This window comes from Lactuca serriola, chromosome 9, assembly GCF_051521515.1.
Source record: "Lactuca serriola cultivar US96UC23 chromosome 9, Lser_US96UC23_V15, whole genome shotgun sequence".
In the NCBI taxonomy this organism is placed as follows: domain Eukaryota; kingdom Viridiplantae; phylum Streptophyta; class Magnoliopsida; order Asterales; family Asteraceae; genus Lactuca; species Lactuca serriola.
In genome coordinates this window covers 176706040-176725538 of record NC_136416.1, presented here as the reverse complement: position 1 = coordinate 176725538, position 19499 = coordinate 176706040, and the positions used below count along the sequence as shown (strand labels likewise).

The 19499-nt window shown below is 39.0% G+C and overlaps 2 protein-coding genes across 2 annotated transcripts; one reads left to right on the top strand and one right to left on the bottom strand.

The window, feature by feature from the left end:
• Positions 1-12833: 12833 nt before the first annotated feature.
• Positions 12834-15975, bottom strand: LOC145076324 (protein FAR1-RELATED SEQUENCE 5-like). The gene is made up of 7 exons (XM_079022245.1): positions 15858-15975; positions 15533-15601; positions 15202-15307; positions 14525-14980; positions 14204-14462; positions 13701-14126; positions 12834-13451 (listed from the first exon to the last, which is right to left on the bottom strand). The coding sequence occupies exons 1-7, from the start codon at positions 15973-15975 to the stop codon at positions 12834-12836; spliced, it is 2052 nt and encodes a 683-aa protein (XP_078878371.1).
• Positions 15976-16911: 936 nt separating this feature from the next.
• Positions 16912-19190, top strand: LOC145077213 (AAA-ATPase At3g50940-like). Its single transcript, XM_079022971.1, has 3 exons — positions 16912-17040; positions 17480-17631; positions 17732-19190. The coding sequence occupies exons 1-3, from the start codon at positions 17009-17011 to the stop codon at positions 18997-18999; spliced, it is 1452 nt and encodes a 483-aa protein (XP_078879097.1). The 5' UTR covers positions 16912-17008; the 3' UTR covers positions 19000-19190.
• The last annotated feature ends 309 nt before the right edge of the window (positions 19191-19499 follow it).

The window sequence follows — 19499 nt, the reverse complement described above, 5'->3', positions numbered from 1 at the left end:
CAAGTCTGATCTTTGAACAGGTTTTTACGATCATAATGGACGAGACGCAATCAAACCCTATTAATATTTCCAACAGCATCGGTTCGACGACAAAGATTCCAATCTTATACACCCATGACTATGAAGTATGGGCGCATCACTTCGAAGACTACGTGATTGGATCTGAGGATAATGGGTACCTCATATGGGAAGCTATCATCAATGGACCATTTTCTCATTCTGCAACGTCCAGAATCATTAAGACACAAAAGGAGTACAATGATCTGCTAAAGGACGTGAAGGATATTGCACAAGATGAAAAGGATAAATTCCAGTGCAATATTAAGGCGTTAAGGTTGATCAGATTCGCCCTTCAGTCCGACACATTCAGATTGGTCAGCTCATGCACGACGGCAAAGGAAGTTTGGGATAGACTTCGTGAACTGTATTCTACAGACGAGGATCTTGAACATTCTATCCAAACTTTGCTTTTATCTGAGTTTGGAGAATTCAGGCAAGGGGCCGAAGAAACGGTGACCCAGACGTTTGATCGCTTCAATCATCTTCTCAGCAAGATGATCAACCACGATATTGAAAGGAAGCTCATCGAACAGAAGGTTACTTTCTTGAATGGACTGAGGTTTGAATGGAGAGCAGTGGTTTCCACAGTCAAAGCCCATGAACAGTTTAAATCATACTCTTTGGCGAAACTGGTGGGTATTCTCAAGTCCCAAGAGAAGATTGTGCTGCAAGAGAAGAACGTCGTTTCGAGTCTTGGTTCGTTGGCCCTCTTATCTAAAAGTAAAGCTGTGATGGAGGATGAAGACCTCAACTTGGAGGAATATGACCTCACGTCTGATGATTATGCCATGATGGTGTCCAATCCCAAGAGGTTCATAAAGAAGAGATTCCCCAACAACAAAAACCGAAACTGGCAGGGGAGTTACAGCTCTGAAAAGGTGAACAATGAACCGAAGGCTGAGGAGCCCAAGAAGGAACAGAAGGTGGATGGCGATTCCGGAGTAAGCTGTTTCTACTGTGGTGGGAAAAACCACTATGCTAAGGACTGTGTTCTTAAGAAGATGGCTGAAAAGGATGATGGAAATGATGAGGAAGCTGTGTTGCAGAAGAGACTGGATGAGTTGAGAAAGAAGCAGTCTACCGCTAACCCTTCTATTAATGCTCTTATTGTGCAGGGTTCGGTTAATGATGACGAGTTCGGTAGCACGGAAGTTTGGTCTACCGACTCAGAAGACAATGAAGTGAGGAAGCCTACCCATGGAAAGGCTTATGTGGCTACGGAGGAAAGTAGTGGAGGAAGATGCTTCATGGTGACTGACGTATCTCAAATGAGGGGATACAACACCGATGGTGGAAGCGATGGACCGAAGGTGCAGGAGGACATGTGCTTTACGGCCAAACCACTCAGCCAGCAATTCAATGAGCTCGATGAACTGATAAAGAAGGTACAATCGGTTTTTATTTCATCTAAAGTACCAAGATCCTCATATGAGAAAGAACTAAAAAACGTTAATACAAGAATTTCTCATCTACATAGTAGTTTAACTCAAACTCGAGTCACCAATTCTAACCTAACTGATCAATTAAGCAGGGTGGCGTCGAAGAGTGAGGAGCGGCGAATGTGGATCGAGTTGAAGGAGTCTGAATTAATTAAAGTTAAAGATGAAAACATTTACTTGCAAAGAGATAATTTGAAATTATTGAAACAGCGGAATGTTTTTTGTTTGATTGCAAAACGCCTTTATTCTAATATTACTCAGCTTCACTTAGATTGTGAAATGGGCCAAAAGATCCATCGCATGATTTTGCCCTTCCTAGAGTTTAAGGAGGATGAAATCGATGCTGAAGCCTACAATTGTGAGAGTGTGATATCGTCTGATGATGTCAATCCGACCTACATGTATGGACTGGACAAAATTGAGTCCTTCATTAAATCCAAGGACCACAAGGACATGCTCAAAAATCTTTTGGATGAAAATGATAGACTTAAACTGAGAACCGAAACCATACAAAAATTTGACTCTTTAAACGCCAATGTAAGCTCAGAAAACAAAATTGATGTTGAAAATGCATCTGAGCTTAACGAGGACGACAACATGAGTGAAATTTCTGTAGAGGACACGGTTGACTGCTCAGAATTTGTTAAAAGCGAACCTGAAAACCACAAGAATCTTATTTCTGAAAATTCAGTAGAGTTCGCTTGATTGTCCCAACAAAAGTCCCCGATATTAGTTGAGAAAGCAATTGTGTATCAAAAGGTCAGGACCACTCCAAATCAAGTATACAAGGTGACTGGGGTAATCGAACATCAAACAGCTGAACTCACAGCTATAGTAAACGAAGACAATGCTGATGGCTGTGATGAGTACTTCTGGGAAGCTCCAATAGATAATGCAAACGAAACCGTTGGCTTATCTGAAAGAACCTCCTGGATGAGTAAAGGAAGATACATACCTGAACCCTTGAATAAGCCGGATAATTTCGATGAGCCAAGCACCAGTGGCACGAAAGATGTTCCTCAGAAGGATGAACGTTCAGCAAAAGAAGACGATTCCTCAGCTCAAAGTGAAACTCCCTCAGACATTCCCTCTACTTCTTCAGCTCAAAGTAAAACTCCTACAGTTCAAAAGGAACCAGCCAAGGAGAAACCAAAAACGAAAGCGAATGTTCATCATCAACCAAAGCAGATGAGGAATAAGAAGATAGAGAGAAACCAAAGATACAGGAAGAACCTTTCTGAAAGGAAACAATTCTGGCAATCCCAGAATGCATACTTCTCACATCAAGACAAGAATTTGAAGTATGAAAACAATCCTGTAGGAAAACCTGAAAGTCACAACAACCGAAAGCCAAGGTTCGGTTCACAAGAAAATACCAACCGAAAGCAAAGGTTCGGTTCTGAAAAAGACTTCAACCGAAACCAAAGGTTCGGTTCCAAGAACAACTCTAACCGAACGCAAAGGTTCGGTTCTGAAGTCAAAAGAGAACAACACTCTAAGGTCAGTCCCTCCAATGATCAAAAGCAAAAGGGTCACCTAGAGTCTCCAGCCAGGAAGTCCTCTCAATCCAAATCCACTCATTCTAATTCTTCTACTTCCACCAATTCATCTCCATCTTGCTCTAAAGCTAATTCTGTTCATTCTCAAAAATCTCATTCGTCAGCTGAACAAAAGGGAAAGCAGAAGGTCAATGAATCCAAACCAGAGTCCAAACCGAAAACACCCAATCCTAACAAAATAAAAGTTTTTACCATTAAAAAGAAAGATGAAACAACTCTCATAAAACGAACATATCTAGTTGACATCTCTCTTACTGTTCCAGTTCCCATGAAAAGCTCACGTGGACCCAAGAAACTTTGGGTTCCTAAATCTGCTTAATTTTTGCAGGTTATAAGTGACGAGCAGTTCGACGAAGAATGGTACATCGATAGTGGCTGCTCGCGTCACATGACAGGGAGGAAAGAGAAGCTCAGGGAATACAGATCTCTTGCAAATGGTGGCAACGTCAAGTTTGGAAATAACTCTTTCGGCACCATAAAGGGATACGGAATGATAACAAATGGGGACTTTACTATAAGGAAGGTGGCTTATGTGGAAGGACTCCAACACAACCTCATTAGTGTATCTCAGCTTGTTGGAGGTACTGGTCTAAAAGTCTCATTCGATGATGAAGGTTCTGAAATCATAGAGAAAAAGACAAAGAAAGTGATTCTCAAGTCAGAGCGAAAGGGTGAAATGTTTCCTCTAAACATGAAACCCATCAAAGGAAACCCAGCCATATGCCTGTTATCTAAAGCTCAATCCGACGAAAGCTGGTTGTGGCACCGAAGACTCTCTCATCTCAACTTTAAAGATATCAACCGACTTGTCACTGGAGGTCATGTTAGAGGTCTTCCATTGCTCAAGTTCGACAGAGAGCATTTGTGTGCTGCATGCGAAATGGGGAAGCATAGTCGTCAAAGTCACCCATCTGTAATCAACACAAAAGTTGTTGAACCACTCGAATTACTTCATATCGATTTGTGTGGTCCTTCATCTATCGAAAGCATCGGTGGTAGCAAGTATATTCTTGTTATTGTTGATGACTTTTCACGATTTACATGGGTGTTCTTTCTAAAGCTCAAATCTGAAGCGACTCAAAAGCTGAAAGTGTTTATCAAGCAAATTGAAGTACAGCTCAAGAAGGTTGTTCGCAACATCAGGAGCGACAATGGTCTTGAATTCAAGAACAGGGAGTTTGAAGAGTTTCTTGCAGAAAAGGGAATTAGTCACAATTTATCAGCTCCCTATACACCACAACAGAACGGAATAGTCGAAAGACGAAACCGATCTTTGTGTGAAGCTGCCCGAACTATGCTAAGTTTCGCTTCCTTACCTCTTTATTTTTGGGCTGACGCTATTTCTGCTGCTTGTTTTACACAGAACAGGTCCTATCTCAACAAGCGATTCACGCTCACACCATATGAGATACTAAACAACAGAAAGCCCAATGTGAAATTTTTCCATGTGTTCGGCTCAAGGTGTTTCATTTTTAACTGTAAAGAACGCCGCAACAAGTTTGATGTCAAAGCCGACGAGGGAATTTTTCTGGGTTACTCGCTCACATCCAAGGCATACAGGGTCCTAAAAAAGCGTTCAAGAAAGATTGAAGAGACATACTATGTGACCTTTGACGATAGCTATGTCAAAAAGCTACAGGCCAAAGAAGACACCGCTGGGGAAATCTTTCCTCAAACTGGCCAAGTCACAGTCTCTATCACCAATTTATACGAGAAATTTCTGGAACTCTTTGACGAACCGGAAAAAGCTTCTCTCTCAGAAGCAGGTGCAGCTGACAACAAAGTTGATCATATGAACCGGATTGTCGAAGATGCTGCAAGAAGAATGCATGAAGGAGAATCGCCCACTGATGACTCTCCATCCAACAATGCTTCAGTCGAGGGGGAGCCAAGTTCTCATGACGAAGGGGAGTCAAGCTCACAAGTCCAGGGGGAGCCAAGTTCTACAACTTCAACCGAAGGTCATTCACCAACCGAAGGTGCTTCTCTAACCAAAGGTGCTTCTCCAACCGAAGATGCCTCTCCAACCGAAGGTGCTTCAACGCCTGAAAATCCAGCACCACAAGAAACCCCTGAACCTCATGTTTCTCAAAGCTCATCAATTGAGGGGGAACATGATGATATGACGCTTGATTACGATAGCCAATCTGAGCCAGAAGAAATGATTAACGCTGAACTAGATCCAACCTTTGATCCGAATTACCCTCCTCTTACCAAATGGACCAGAGATCATCCTATCTCTCAAGTAGTTGGTGATGTATCTGAAAAGGTTCTGACCCGATCACAACTGAAGGCAAAACAGACATCCTTATTTTCAAAGGTTGAGTTTTGTATGTTTAACTCATTCGTATCAAAAGTTGAACCGAAGACAGTGAACACTGCCCTCGATCACGCTGATTGGGTTCAAGCAATGCAAGACGAACTGAACGAATTTGAAAGGAACAAAGTCTGGCGCCTCATTCCAACTCCTCCAGATGCTTCGGTTGTTGGTCTCAAATGGGTTTTTAGGAACAAAATGGACAAGGAAGGTAATGTTATAAGGAACAAGGCTCGTCTGGTGGTAAAGGGATACTGTCAGGAGGAAGGGATAGACTATGAAGAGACTTTCGCTCCAGTAGCTAGGCTAGAATCTGTTAGAATATTTCTGGCTTATGCTGCTCACAAAAACTTCGAGGTTTTCCAAATGGACGTCAAGTGTGCATTTCTCAATGGGGAACTTGAAGAAACTGTGTATGTGGAGCAACCTCCTGGGTTCGTGAACGAAAAGTATCCAAATCATTGCTATATTCTGGATAAAGCTGTGTACGACCTCAAACAAGCTCCGAGAGCCTGGTATGAAACGCTTACAAAATTTTTAAAGATGTCTAAATTTAAACAAGGTTCGGTTGACCCAACCTTCTTTCGCAAAAAGGAAGGTAACCACCTTATGATAGTTCAAATTTATGTCGATGACATCATCTTTGGCTCCACGAATCCCAGCTTAACAGCTGAATTCAGAAAGCTGATGGAGACTAAGTTTGAAATGAGCTCAATGGGTCCTATTAACTTTTTCCTTGGTTTAAACATAAGACAGGGACCCGAAGGCATCTTTATTAATCAGGAAGCTTACACAAAGACTCTCCTAGCGAAGTTTGGCATGATGGGAGACTCAAAAGTCAAAGTCCCAATGGCATTCGGCACCAAGCTTACCCCATCTCTTGACAAACCGGCTGTCGATATCACGCTCTATCGTCAAATGATAGGCTCACTGATGTATCTAACTGCTAGCAGGCCTGATATCATGTTTTCTGTGTGTTATTGTGCTCGATTTCAGGCAAACCCACGCGAACCTCACATGCTTGCAGTGAAGAACATCTTACGCTATCTCAAGCGAACCACCTCCTTAGGTCTATGGTATCCATCCAACTCAGGCTTCTTCGTTCAAGCCTATTCTGATGCTGACCTTGGAGGATGTGGACTAGACAGAAAAAGCACAACTGGTGGCTGTCAATTCCTTGACGGGAAATTGGTCAGCTGGCAATCCAAGAAACAAACGTGTGTGTCGTTGTCTACTGCCGAAGCGGAATACATTGTCGCTGCATCCTGCACTTCACAAGTGATTTGGATCCAGAGTCAACTTCGAGACTATGGACTCAATATGAAGAAGATCCCACTATATGGTGACTCTGAAAGTGCAATTAGGATCTGTCATAACCCAGTGCAACACTCTAAAACCAAACACATAGCACTGAGGTATCACTTCATCAAAGATCACGTGGAAGATGGAAACGTCGAAGTTCACTTCGTAAGAACCACTGATCAACTGGCTGACGTCTTTACCAAAGCTCTTCCTGAAGCATCATTCAATAAAATATTGCAAGGGCTAGGTATGATGGAATCAGAGTCAGTACCTCACACTACCTCTCAACCTCAAACGTAAGAAGCGAAACCAACCGAACGTTCGGGTTCGGTTCAACCATCTGACTCGCTCATTACTTCAAAGGTAATTTTTCTCTGTTGTATATTTCTTGTACAATTTTATTTTTCTTTGTGTTAAAAATATTTTTCACTTGCATGTCTACATTCCTCGGTTTTTCAAAATTTTGTTGAACCGAAACCAACCGAAGGTTCGGGTTCGGTTTTTCAAAATTTTCTAGAACCGAAACCAACCGAACGCTCGGGTTCGGTTTTTCAACTTTTTCCCAACCGAAACCAACCGAACGTTCGGGTTCGGTTTTTCATATTCTTCCCAAAGTTTTTTTTATCTTATTTTTTTTCATACTTATTTTTTATTTTTTTAATCTCCAAAACTCCAAAAATATTTTTTTTATTATTCCTATTTTCTTGTATGTTCGTTCGCTTATGGGGATATATTTGATGAATTACTTAAGTGTCCCTAGAAGCATGCTGTTGTATGTGTCCCAAGCCTCATAAGATTTTGAATAATAGCCTTCATGACATGGTACACACAAACCTTGTCTTCCCAATAAGGCTAACACATTTATTCTAATCGTGAGCTACCTCAACCTTTTCTCACATGAGTTAAGGGTTTCCTGCTTGGTCCTTATTTTCGCAGCAGAGGTACTTTGTTCTCTTACACCATCTCCATCTTACTTCTCCATTACATTCGTTTCATCATCGTAACCCTTGAGACTCTCAAACGTTACCACTGAGGTTTATGGTTACACAACATCTGTGTTAATGATCTTAGTTTCGTGTCACTACGAGCTGAGTGAAACCCCAAATTCAACACCTAATGAATTGACGGTGAACAATTAATTTGCTCAGGTTTTCACCAAAGAATTGACGAATGTACCTTCATGAAATCTCAAATTTTATTTTGTGTGATTCCTATGAAATTGTTACACACCATAACATTTCTTCCCAAGGGATCCAATTTTAAATTTTTTTTCTGAGATTTTATATTAATCCAAGCCAATACAAAATAAATTCCTACCTACTTGTTCAACAGGCTACACCGGTCTCACAAGTACTTTGTTCACTTTCTTTCTTATTTCAAGAACAGAATTGATGAATCAAAGCGAAAGCCACCCTTACTTAACCTAATTAAAAGAAGCCTTTCAACATTTCTTAATAAATGTTTGATCGTAATTCAACGGGAATCCACACTAGCACTTTAAGGTCTCTCTTGACCTTGAAGGAAGAGATTCGTGCCCGGGATCATCAGTTTCGTGTCATTATTGACATCACAGAATATCCTTAAAAGAATTGCTTTATTTCTTTTCCTTTTACACTCTTTGCACGAAAATCTTTGATTTTCCAAAATTCCGTTACTAACTTTTACAGGCTGTATTATTACTTGGTGGTTAATTATGAAGTTGTGGTAAAAAACAATCCACGTGGCTATTTCATTCAAAAGCTGTCATTTAAAAGGATAAGACGAAAAGGTTGCTGACTCGGCGGGAGTTCAAAGGATTAAAATTCAAACGACGGTAAAAAAAAAAAAAAATGGGCGCGTGTGAATTTGAAACGGCCGTGCTTTTACTGACACTTGTGGACACGTGTGCGATATCCAAGCGTCATATCTCTGGCAATTAAAGGCGCGTGCGGATTTGAAGCGATTTTCTTTTGAAATGGCGCTTGTTGGGCGGCGTGATCCGAGGAAACTGACACTCTCTCTCCTACGTGATCATCGCACGCCTCAACTGTCATCCATCTGTCACTCAAGAACCCGTTTCGTATTTCCATAAGAGATTTGACACGATTTTTCTCTCTCCTATCACCCACTATACAAAGCCGTCTACACCACCTTTTACCTCTTTACTGCATCCAAAATTTCCAAAGAGCAAATACTCCCAAACCGTTTCCTGTTCATCATCTTCTTCATACCTACTAAAATGGCTGAATCCTCTTCCGTTCATGCTACTTCACAGATCCTCCCCATCCGCCCACAACAATGTCTGGTTATTGATCTTAACCCACTGGCGTATGACTCCTACATGTCGCCGGTCATAGAATGTTTGAAGTACTCCCAACTTGCTCCTGCACTCTCAAGAATCGAATCTGTGCCAATGGTGGCCCTATCGCAGGTCTACGCGACTGCTTACTACGACAAGGCCGTCGACCGGGTGTTTTTCGAGCTTGCAGAACACAAGACTTCCGTTTCACGCCAACGTTTCTGCACCATGCTGGGGTTTGCTGTTGATCCTTCAAGAGTCCATCCGGAGACGATTCCGGTTGGGCTGCTGTTTAGCATGTTTTACAACATGGGGTACACGGAGGTTCTAAACCTCTGTTGCAAAATTCAAGAAGTCCTGCCTGCCGCCACAGTGGAATGGCCTATTTACAGTCCTTTTCAAGGGCTTGTCGGAAAGGAGCTCAGGATCTGACGGTGCAAGTCGTCTCTTCCTGTCAATAATGTACGGGGTCTACAACGGGATTAACCTGGACTATGGGTTGGTCCTATGGCAACAGCTCATCCAGAGCCTTTCTTCATCATCCCGACACTCTGAGGTGTCGTTGGCACGGTTCTTGATTCTGATTACAAGATGGGCCATGGACAAGTTTGATGTTCCCACTGCTGTCGGTGCATCGATGTCTTCTGTTGGTACTTTCCATACCAAGAAGATCATCGTCTCAGATGCATCGAAATTTTCCTTCATTGGCTCCATCCCGGAGACAATGTATGGCGGCGTGCCATCTGACAGCAGATTGATTCGGACAATCAAGGAGTTTAGGCCAACTAGTCCTAGGGATCTGACACCGGATATGCTCAGGTCGATTCACGATGCAGACAAACCGACCAACAGGGGCAAAAAGGCTGAAAAAGGGAAGCAAGCGATCAAAGCTCCAAAGGGTCCTTCTCCCAAGAAGAGGAAACAGACAAAGGCTGCACAGTCCCCACAGCCGAAGAGGAGGAAGACTCAACAGAAGCAAAAGCTTGTAATTCCCTCTTCTTCCAGTGACTCTGAGGGTGAGAGTTCGGGTTCTGAAGGCTCTCAAGGAGACGAATCTCCTCAACGAGGCAACACACCACCTCGGTCCCCTACCCCAGAAATGGAACTTCATAATTCCCCAGCTCCTTCCCCTCCACCAACTCTTCCTACTTCCATTCCGACCATAATCCCCACTACCACTATTCCCCCAACATCCTTCCCTATACCACCACCCATTTTCACCACTGCAACCGAAACACCACCAGTTACCGAAACCCCTCCCGTAACCGAATCACCACAAACCGAAACCCAAACTCAACCACCACCCGAAACTACCCCACCCCACAATCAACCTCAAAATACCCCAACCACAACACCCCCAGCTTCACCACCCCCTCCATCTCCAGAAAATGCCTCCGATGGCGAAAACCCTTACCTTGGTGGTGAACACATGAACTTTGATTCGGTCTACTATAGTCCGTTTCAAGTTCAGAGTGACGAGGAGGATGATGCTCCAGTGACAAAGAAGCATCTCAAAGAGCTTCATGAGAAGGTTGATCTACTTCTCGCCTCCTCTTCCAACCAGCAGTCCTCTCTCTCTGAAGCTGCCCTTCAGAAAATCGTTGATGCCTTCTCCAGGGCTCAACATGATTCGGTAGCCTCAGCCACTGCTGCGATTGATGCCTCCACCAGAGCCTGTGAGGCAGCGACCGAAAAAGTCGATAAACTATTCTCCGACGCTTCTGTCCTGCTGAAGTCCTTGCAGGAAAGCGCCGACGCCACCAAGACAACTTTGGAACCGATTGTTCAACAATTGGCCAAGTTCGTCTCAACGGAGTTGACTTCGTTCGCTACCCTACGCCAAAACATAAGCGACGACAACTCGGCCCTTCGTGCCTCCATCGATGCCTGCCTCGCTAAGCTACAAGAGGATCTTGCAGCTGAGAATTCTTTGATGGACGTCCTGGCGAGCAAAACAACCGCCCTAAAGGTCAAGAGCACGCAACTTTCCAACTCCCAACAACAACTGGAAGCTCTTCGATCCGAAAGGGAGGTGATCAAAACGTGTTTTTCGGATGTCCACGCAGCATTATCCAACATCCTGGAAGCACACGATCCCATTCTTAACCATTCGGTGAGGCGTACCCTCGCTGAAAAGCTCTCTCCGGCCATGGACCTTCTCAGCAAAATCGAAGGCCTACCGAGTTTCGTGTCCATTCCGAAACAAGGGGGAGATGAGCAAACCGGATCGAAACCACCTCCTTCCTCTAAAGCTACTCACACAACCGAACCATCTCCGACTGGTCATGCTTCGGGTTCGGGTGTGAAGAACAAGGGCAAAAACATAGCTGAAGATGAAGATGAAGATGAAGACAAGGAGACCATTGCTGACATGTTGAAACGAAAGAACAGTCGCAATGCTGACGATGATGCCAGTCGTGTGGCGCGAGAGGCTGAAGAAGCCGAACGCAAGCAAAAGGAAGCCCACGATCTCCTTGAGAGCCGAAAGACTCTCTTCCCTGCCTGGACCAGGGAGCGTATGATTAAAGAGGCCATAGAAACTCCCAGCATATTATGGCTCGAGCCGGTTATATCATTCGACTGCAACAATACTGTCGACTCGCAGTTTGATATGCCGCTGACTCGAAAGGCGTTCATCTTCCACGCCTTCTCTAACATATTTGAAGTCCCACATCCGAATGCTGAGCTTGACAGGGAGCTCATTGACTTCTATCTGGCGGCTGCTCGTCCTCAATACCTTACATGGAGCGCCCAGAAGATTGTGAACGTTCGGGTGCTGAAGCCTTATGCCGTAGGGAGGTTCACAAACGTTAAGTTCAAGCTCATTCGAGGATCTGCAAGAACTGCTCATCTTATCTCCCTAGCGGATCTACCGAATCTAAATCCTCATGATTGGATTGTCCTGTATAATATCCTTTTGACTGATGAAGCCGAATATGGTCCCATTATAGACCATGTCAAAAGGATGTTAGCCTGCTACATCATGGAGGTTGCCCTAATGGATCAGGAGGTCGCCACAGTCTTCAAGAAGAAACCGAAGATAGCTCCTGTGGGATCGGCCAGTGATCTCAACCAAATGTAAATGGGCAAGATCGACCCGAGACGCAACTCGGTTATGTTCACTAGAGCTGAAGGACAGAAATGTCTCTTCGCTTTAGCTGACAAACACCTTTACACCACAGCTTGTTTGGAGCATGTGTTATCGATCATCAAACGGTGTAAAGAGAATTCGGCTGATGATGTCAAGTATTTTGATGACATGATCAATTGGTACATCCGGTTTAGACAGACCATTCTCTCCATCACCAAATGTCTGTTTAGCACCGTGAAGAAGAAGGTACCTGCTTCAGCTGCTGGCCCAAGTAACAAGTGAAGGTCTCGCTCCAAATTGACGCAAAGGGGGAGATTGTTGGGCTGACGATTATTTTGAAGATTGCGTCTTTTGGGCTCGATAGTATAGTTATCTTGTACTCCGGTTTGGGCCTGTCCAACCGAGAGCCTTTTATGTTTTATATATAAGAATATGCTTGCATGCATATTAGGTTAACGATTAAGGATTCATAACGATTTTTTTGGCGATTATTCTAGAGCTTAACGATAGCATTGCAGGTTTCTTTAATCGTTCTTGTAACCTTCCAATCCTCTACAGTTGATGTTCTTAATCGAGCTCTTCTGAGGATTTTGTTTTAATCATTCGAATCGTTTGATTCAATCTTGTCTTGTTCTTATTATTGCGTTCTTACAGTTTTATATTTACATACTTGTTCAAGATCTAATCGATCTTCATAGATTAAAGATTGTTTTAATCTCATCACTAATAGTAATATTTTTAATACAGAGAAGCATAACAACAAACAAATCTAAAATTCAAATCTAAATTACTGATGTTTTTTGAAAGGCCTAAGCACATTTGAAGGATTTAATGGGCAATTTCTTACATCATGGTTGACTAATTGGTTGCATCCTTTGCATTTGCGTTTTGGTTTAAGTGATTTTGCTATTGCTTTTTCTGCAGCACTTTTGATTCGACTCCTCTTTCCACTTCCTTTTGTTTTTATCTCATTTGGTACTTTGATTTTCACATCACTTGAAATTGGAACTCCGATGATATTTTCAATCACATCTTTTATTGGAATTGAAGTTGATCTTGTAGAAACATCCTTTCCACAAGTTTCACTTAATTGTTGAAGAGAGTTCACCAATTCTTGTAGTTTTTCTTTGTCATGAATAACCGATTCAACGCATTTCTCAAAAAAAGAAGTTGCATCCTGCAAGAGATTTGAAATTTCTGTACTGCACACTCTCCATTTTTGGTTTATCTTTTGAAAACCAATATCCACTATGTTCTTTCTCCATCTATCCAGAATGTATTTTTCAGGTATCATGGGAATGTCATAATCTATAAGAATTCTGAAAGCATGACTACAAAGGATTCCAAAAAATGTGAAATACAAACATTCACATTCAATTGTTTCATCTTTTGCATCAAAAGAAACCTGAGAAGTAATAGTAAAATTTTATTACAAAAATTTATTTATAAATTCTAAATAATGTTAAATTAAAATAATAATGAAGTAGCATAATTGCATACCTTGAATTCTGGTCGCTTGCCTGATTTTAGTTCTTTGTAGATAATTGTGCATTGTTGACGACCATCAATCAAAACCGATTTTTTTTTGAAAACACTGATAGAATGCCTTTTTTATTTGTTTTTGCACTTTTATGAATGCTTCTCGTGTGTATACCAATGATGCATGCTTTTCTATTTTCAAATTTTCATTTGGAAATAGCAGTTGTGGAGAACTATCTCTTGATGCAATGTCTAATCTTTTTTGTTCATAACGTTGCTTTGAAAGTGCAGTGTCAAAGTTGAACATAAAATTAACAAGTAAGTTGGTTGGACTTGAGAAAACATTGAAAAAGGAATTAGAACTTTCAGATCTTGATGTAGTCTTCATAAGTCCACACATTGGTATATCTCTGAAATAGGATGGAATCCATTTATCTCTCTTGTTGAACATATCAGCCAACCATTTATTTTCCTTCAAATGAAACTCATTCAACATCAAATCCCATTTGTTCTCAAATTCTGATGGTTTGATATTCATATTCCAAACTAGTTGATTTATGCGTTTCTTGAAATCTGAATTTGAAACTAAGTCAGCTTCAATCTGTCATGTTAAATTTGGTTTTATTAGTATATTTTCATAAGCTTTATGTAATTCAGTAAATTAAATTTTTTTGTTACCTTTGATGGCATTTTTGACATTATGTGCCACATACATAATCTGTGAGTACATCCTTGAAACACCTTTGATATTGAACAAGATAATGCTGCATCCATGTCTGACAGAATCATTGTTGGTTTCTTCTTATGTGATGACAAAAAAGCTTCTAATAACCAAGAGTATGATTCAATTGTTTCATCAGATATTAGTCCTGCTCCAACGTTGATTGTCTTGTCATGATTGTTTATTGCAGTGAAAGGAACAAATATCATATTGTACCTGAAAATATTTGTAAAATGTATCCCTTTTTATGTAATATTATTTAATAAATATAATTTTGCCTGTTTGTTCTATAAATAGCATCCATTGATATAACATCAGAAAACTTAGAGTAGTTTTCTCTTCCTGTTTCATCAACCCAAAACATAGCATTTAGCACATCATCATCCAACTTATATTGAAAATTGAAATTTTGATAATTATCTCTGCGAATTATCAATTGGTCTACAACACATTGAGCATCATTTGGTCCAACAATATTTGTATAATCTCTCCAAAAGTTTTTGAAATCATTCTTTGTTGCTGGCAAATTATCATATCCTCCCTTTAATGATGCTCTTAACTTGTGTGCTTTTGTGGCACCAATATTGATAGTTGAAGCTTTAACAATTAGTTCTTGATCAAAAATACTAAGACGATGATTTGGAGAGCAGATGTTTTCTTCATTAAATTCAGTAAGTGGATGGTTATGTGCGTCTTCAAATGCATATACGGTGATTTTATTTGTTGCAGCATTTCTGTCAAAACCAATCATTGCCATACATCATGTGACCTTAGAATATGATTTCCTTTCCTGTTTTTTCAGACGTTTGGATGTAAGAGTATCAATGTTTTTTTTTTTTTTTTTGGATTTCCATATCTGTTGCATCTTACTTGTTTTTTCCTTAGACTTTGATCCCCGTATTTGGTTGTTTCTAATCTAATTCCAAAACCAGCTGCTTTGGCATGATTTCTGTACATTTCAATTCCTTCATTTAAAGTGGACACAATTTGTCTTTTTTTTGGAATGATATCTGCAGCAACATGTGGAATGTACACATCATCTTGATTTATATAAGATGTTCCTGTCAAATATTCAAAAAGCTCAATATTGAAATATATTAAATATTTTCATAATTATGTATTTAATATAAAGTAGGTAAATATGTCTTTATCCTTTTCTTTTGCTGCTGAACTTGTATTTTCTTTTGAAAGTTGAACTTCAGAGTCAGTTTCTATGTCAAATTTAATTATTGAATAATAACATCATAAATATTTATCTTATTATTTAGTAAACTTGACTTTATCACCATTGTTGAATGTTGATTTTGAAGGTTCAATAGTTAAAACATTGAAAGAGTCTTCCGATTCATTACTTCCTGTCCAATATTCAGAAAGATTAATATTGAAATAAGTATTTATATGTAAATATGTAGTAAATGAAAACTAATTAATCATACGATTAATTTTTTTTTCTTCGGATCATGAACATCATTTTGAAGGTTGAAATTAACTTTCAGTGTCATTGTAAAAATATATGTAATGAATGTGTAACATAATAGTGTAATGTTAGGTATTTATAAATTTTGAATATTAGAATCAAAAGTATAGTAATTATACAGAATGAAAACTTGCCTTTATCAACATCATCTAACGTTGATAATGAATTTCCGATAGTTAAATTTTGGGAAGATTCCTTTGCTTTATCAATTAAATAACTAGAACAAATATCTTCATATTCTTTACTAGACATCTCTTCAATTTGATGTTGTAAGTAAATCAATCAATGATTTTAATTGAGTTGATATTGTCGATCATAAACATACAGAAGAAGTTAATTTCATATTAATATGTCAGTTTTTGTTTGCGGTTATTTATATGAAGAACGTATTCAATCACTAATTTCTGTTAATTACTATCTTACCCTTTATTAATATTTTTAAGTAATAAAATAAAGAAAACATGAATATTGATGTGGCAATATATGATTGGTTCCTTCATTTTCACATATAGTTTGTATTTTTGCATGAGCCTTCCCCTATATATATATATATATATATATATATATTGTATGCATGTATGTATGTGACTGGAGAAAGTTGCATGTCGTAAAGGGATTTTTTAATTATAAAATAAGGGTTGTTCATATACTATATTTGTTGACGTATTGTGACCATAAGATGACTTCTATTACACACACGTACACAAGAAAGTGTACGCGAAGTCTCTTCGTTGTGTCTACACCAAACTTATCAACCCAGCAAGACAGTAACCTTGTTCTTCGTCTTCATTAATTCATCCAATAATACATTAATATATGATTTTAACTCATAATTTATCCTAAAAACTTGTCCATTTTGGTGAAACAACACAGACGGGTCTTACTTATCATATTTAAGCAACGTGACGTGATTTACTACTTACTAGCTAGCTACTAGATTCTTAACATTTTAGATTATGTTAATGAAAATATTGCACAATATTAGAAATCGATATGTATATTGATGATTAAAACACACAAGATATATAAATGCCAAAAAAGGGAATTTGACAACTTAATTATAAAGTAATTGTTACGTATGGGTTTCTTTTCTCTCAGGAGGAAGCAATCAACCTTTAAATGCTTTCTGTTTTTTTCAGTTTTGTTTCTGTTCTTTTTTCTTACTTGCACTAAACCTTTACGGGCACCTTTTTATATAAGTAAACGCAAAGTTATTATTTTTAGAATAGAATTAAAACAGAAAACAGAAACAGAAGAACTTAAGGTGTTATCTCATCTATGATCTATGGCTTTCTTTTACATGAAGATGATGAACAGGTTTGATACTTTTTCTAGAACTACCTGTCAAATTTTGTCAACTTAATTACATGTACGTTAATTGTTAAGTCCTTATACGTTTTAAGATACATAGTTGTTTGGTATAATCAATTGATGATCATCAAGAGGTAGTTATTCAGGATAACATCATGATGATCCGTGATCATGAGTTCGAATTTTGAATAGCGAGAAGATTTTCTCTTTTTTAATATGTGTTTTACGTATTTTGTTAAAGGAAATTTGTTGTACTCATGGTGTCGTTTATATATAGATGATAAGCTAGAGTTCTTGAAACGATGCTATGAGTTGTTTTGTGCTATTTGAAGTTTTGATTAGTGTTTATTTCTTGTTGAAAGTTGATGATGATGTTTTAGAGCTTATAATGTAATTAGTAAAGCTTAACTTCTAATCAAATTAAATATATGCATTGCAATTGTAGTGAGTGCACCCATGTGTCGAACCCATCACGATTGTTTTTAGGGACATCAACGCCATTAAATTCACTTGACTCAAATCCGAACCCGAATCCGAGATCCATCAACAAAAACCGGGTCCAAATCCCCCACGCCAGTCATCGCGCCTCTTCATATGGTACGACGTTTCAAATCTTATTCTGACTTCGAAGTTCGAATGTCAAACCATATATTAATCCACAAACATTTTGATACTAAACACTTTCTATTCGTGACAGTTGCTTCTTTTGCTGCTTTTGCAATGCTGACTCGAAGTGTCGCGAATGATGTTCTAACCGTCGGTAAAGAACTACGTACCCTCGCAGACGAATTCATCCCACGAGAGTATCAAGATTACTACATCCACGAAATGAAAAAGATCATCCGTAACAAAGATAGCGAGTTCACAATTGTCATAGACGAATATCAAGCACAATCCAACACCGCAGATGAAATGTATCAAGCAGTTGAAACCTATTTAGGCACTAAAGTGAACGAATCATGTATTCGAAAGGTTAATGTGTGCAAAAACAAGGAAGCATTGACTATTACTATGAACGAAGATGAAGAAATCATCGATGAATTCGATGGGATTCAAGTTAAATGGAGATCTACAACAAAAACCGAAGTAGGTAATGTACAAACAGGATTGAAATCTTACGAGTTAACTTTCCACAATCGACATAGATGCAAGATCCTTGAGTCATACTTGCCGTTCATTTTGAAGCGATCTGATGAGATTAAATCCGAAGAAAGTGGATTAAAGCTTCATATGATCGACGCCGATTATAATGAGTCAAAAACTGTCATTATTGATAACCCGATGACCTTCAAAACCCTAGCAATTGAGCCGGAGGTAAAGAAGATGATTATGGAGGATTTAAACAATTTTAAAGATGGAAAGGAATACTACCGAAGGATCGGTAAGGCATGGAAGCGAGGTTATCTGGTCTACGGTTCTTCTGGCACAGGAAAATCCAGCTTGATTGCATGCATGGCTAATTATTTAAACTACAATATCTACGACATAGATCTTACAGAGGTTGATTCAGACTCTCAACTTAAAAACATTTTGCTAGAAATGCCTAGCAAATCGATACTTGTGTTTGAAGATTTCGATCAACTTAAAAATCAAATAGGAGAAAAGACTTTTTCGAGATTGTTTAACTTTATGGATGGGATTTGGTCGTGTTGTGGAGAAGAACGAATCTTTATTTTCACGACCAAATCTATAAGTGCACTTGACCCCACATTACTTCGTCCAGGACGATTGGACATGCATATTCATATGTCTTATTGCACATTTTCAGCATTCAAACAGCTGGCTTTTAACTATTTGGAGCTCGAAGATCATCGACTCTTTAAAAGAGTCGAAGAGTTGTTGCAAAGTGTAAACGCCACACCTGCTGAAATTGCGGGAGAGCTTATGAAGTACAAAAAGGATGTGACTATGTCACTCGAGAAACTTATTGCCTACCTTGAGAAAAAACAAGGTTATAACATGTGACACATGCCTATTGACTACGATATGTCGTGTTATGTGAATATAGTCGATTAGTAGTTTTACAACATACAAAAACGATAGTTTTATGGGACAATGTCGTAAGATACTAACATTTTTTATTTGCTCAATTGTTCTGTATTTTTCGTACATAACTAGTTATTGTATTTATTTATTTTTTAAAAAAAGGTCGGTTAGGCGATATAATTGAAAACAATTTGACTTTCTTGGATTATTTCATTAATACATTGGTTTAATACAAAATACAAAAATCATGTGCAAAGTATTATGTTAATGTAAAATTAACAAAGTACGATACTACTAAATCATGTGCGAAGTATATATACTAAATCATGTGCGAAGTATATTGATAAAAATGAGATATTTGCAAAAAATATAAGGATGATTGTTTGTATTTTGTTGATTTTAACTAATCATATTGTTTGTATTTTGTTGATTTTAACTAATCATTCATAATAAATAAAAATAATTTTGTCATGTATCAT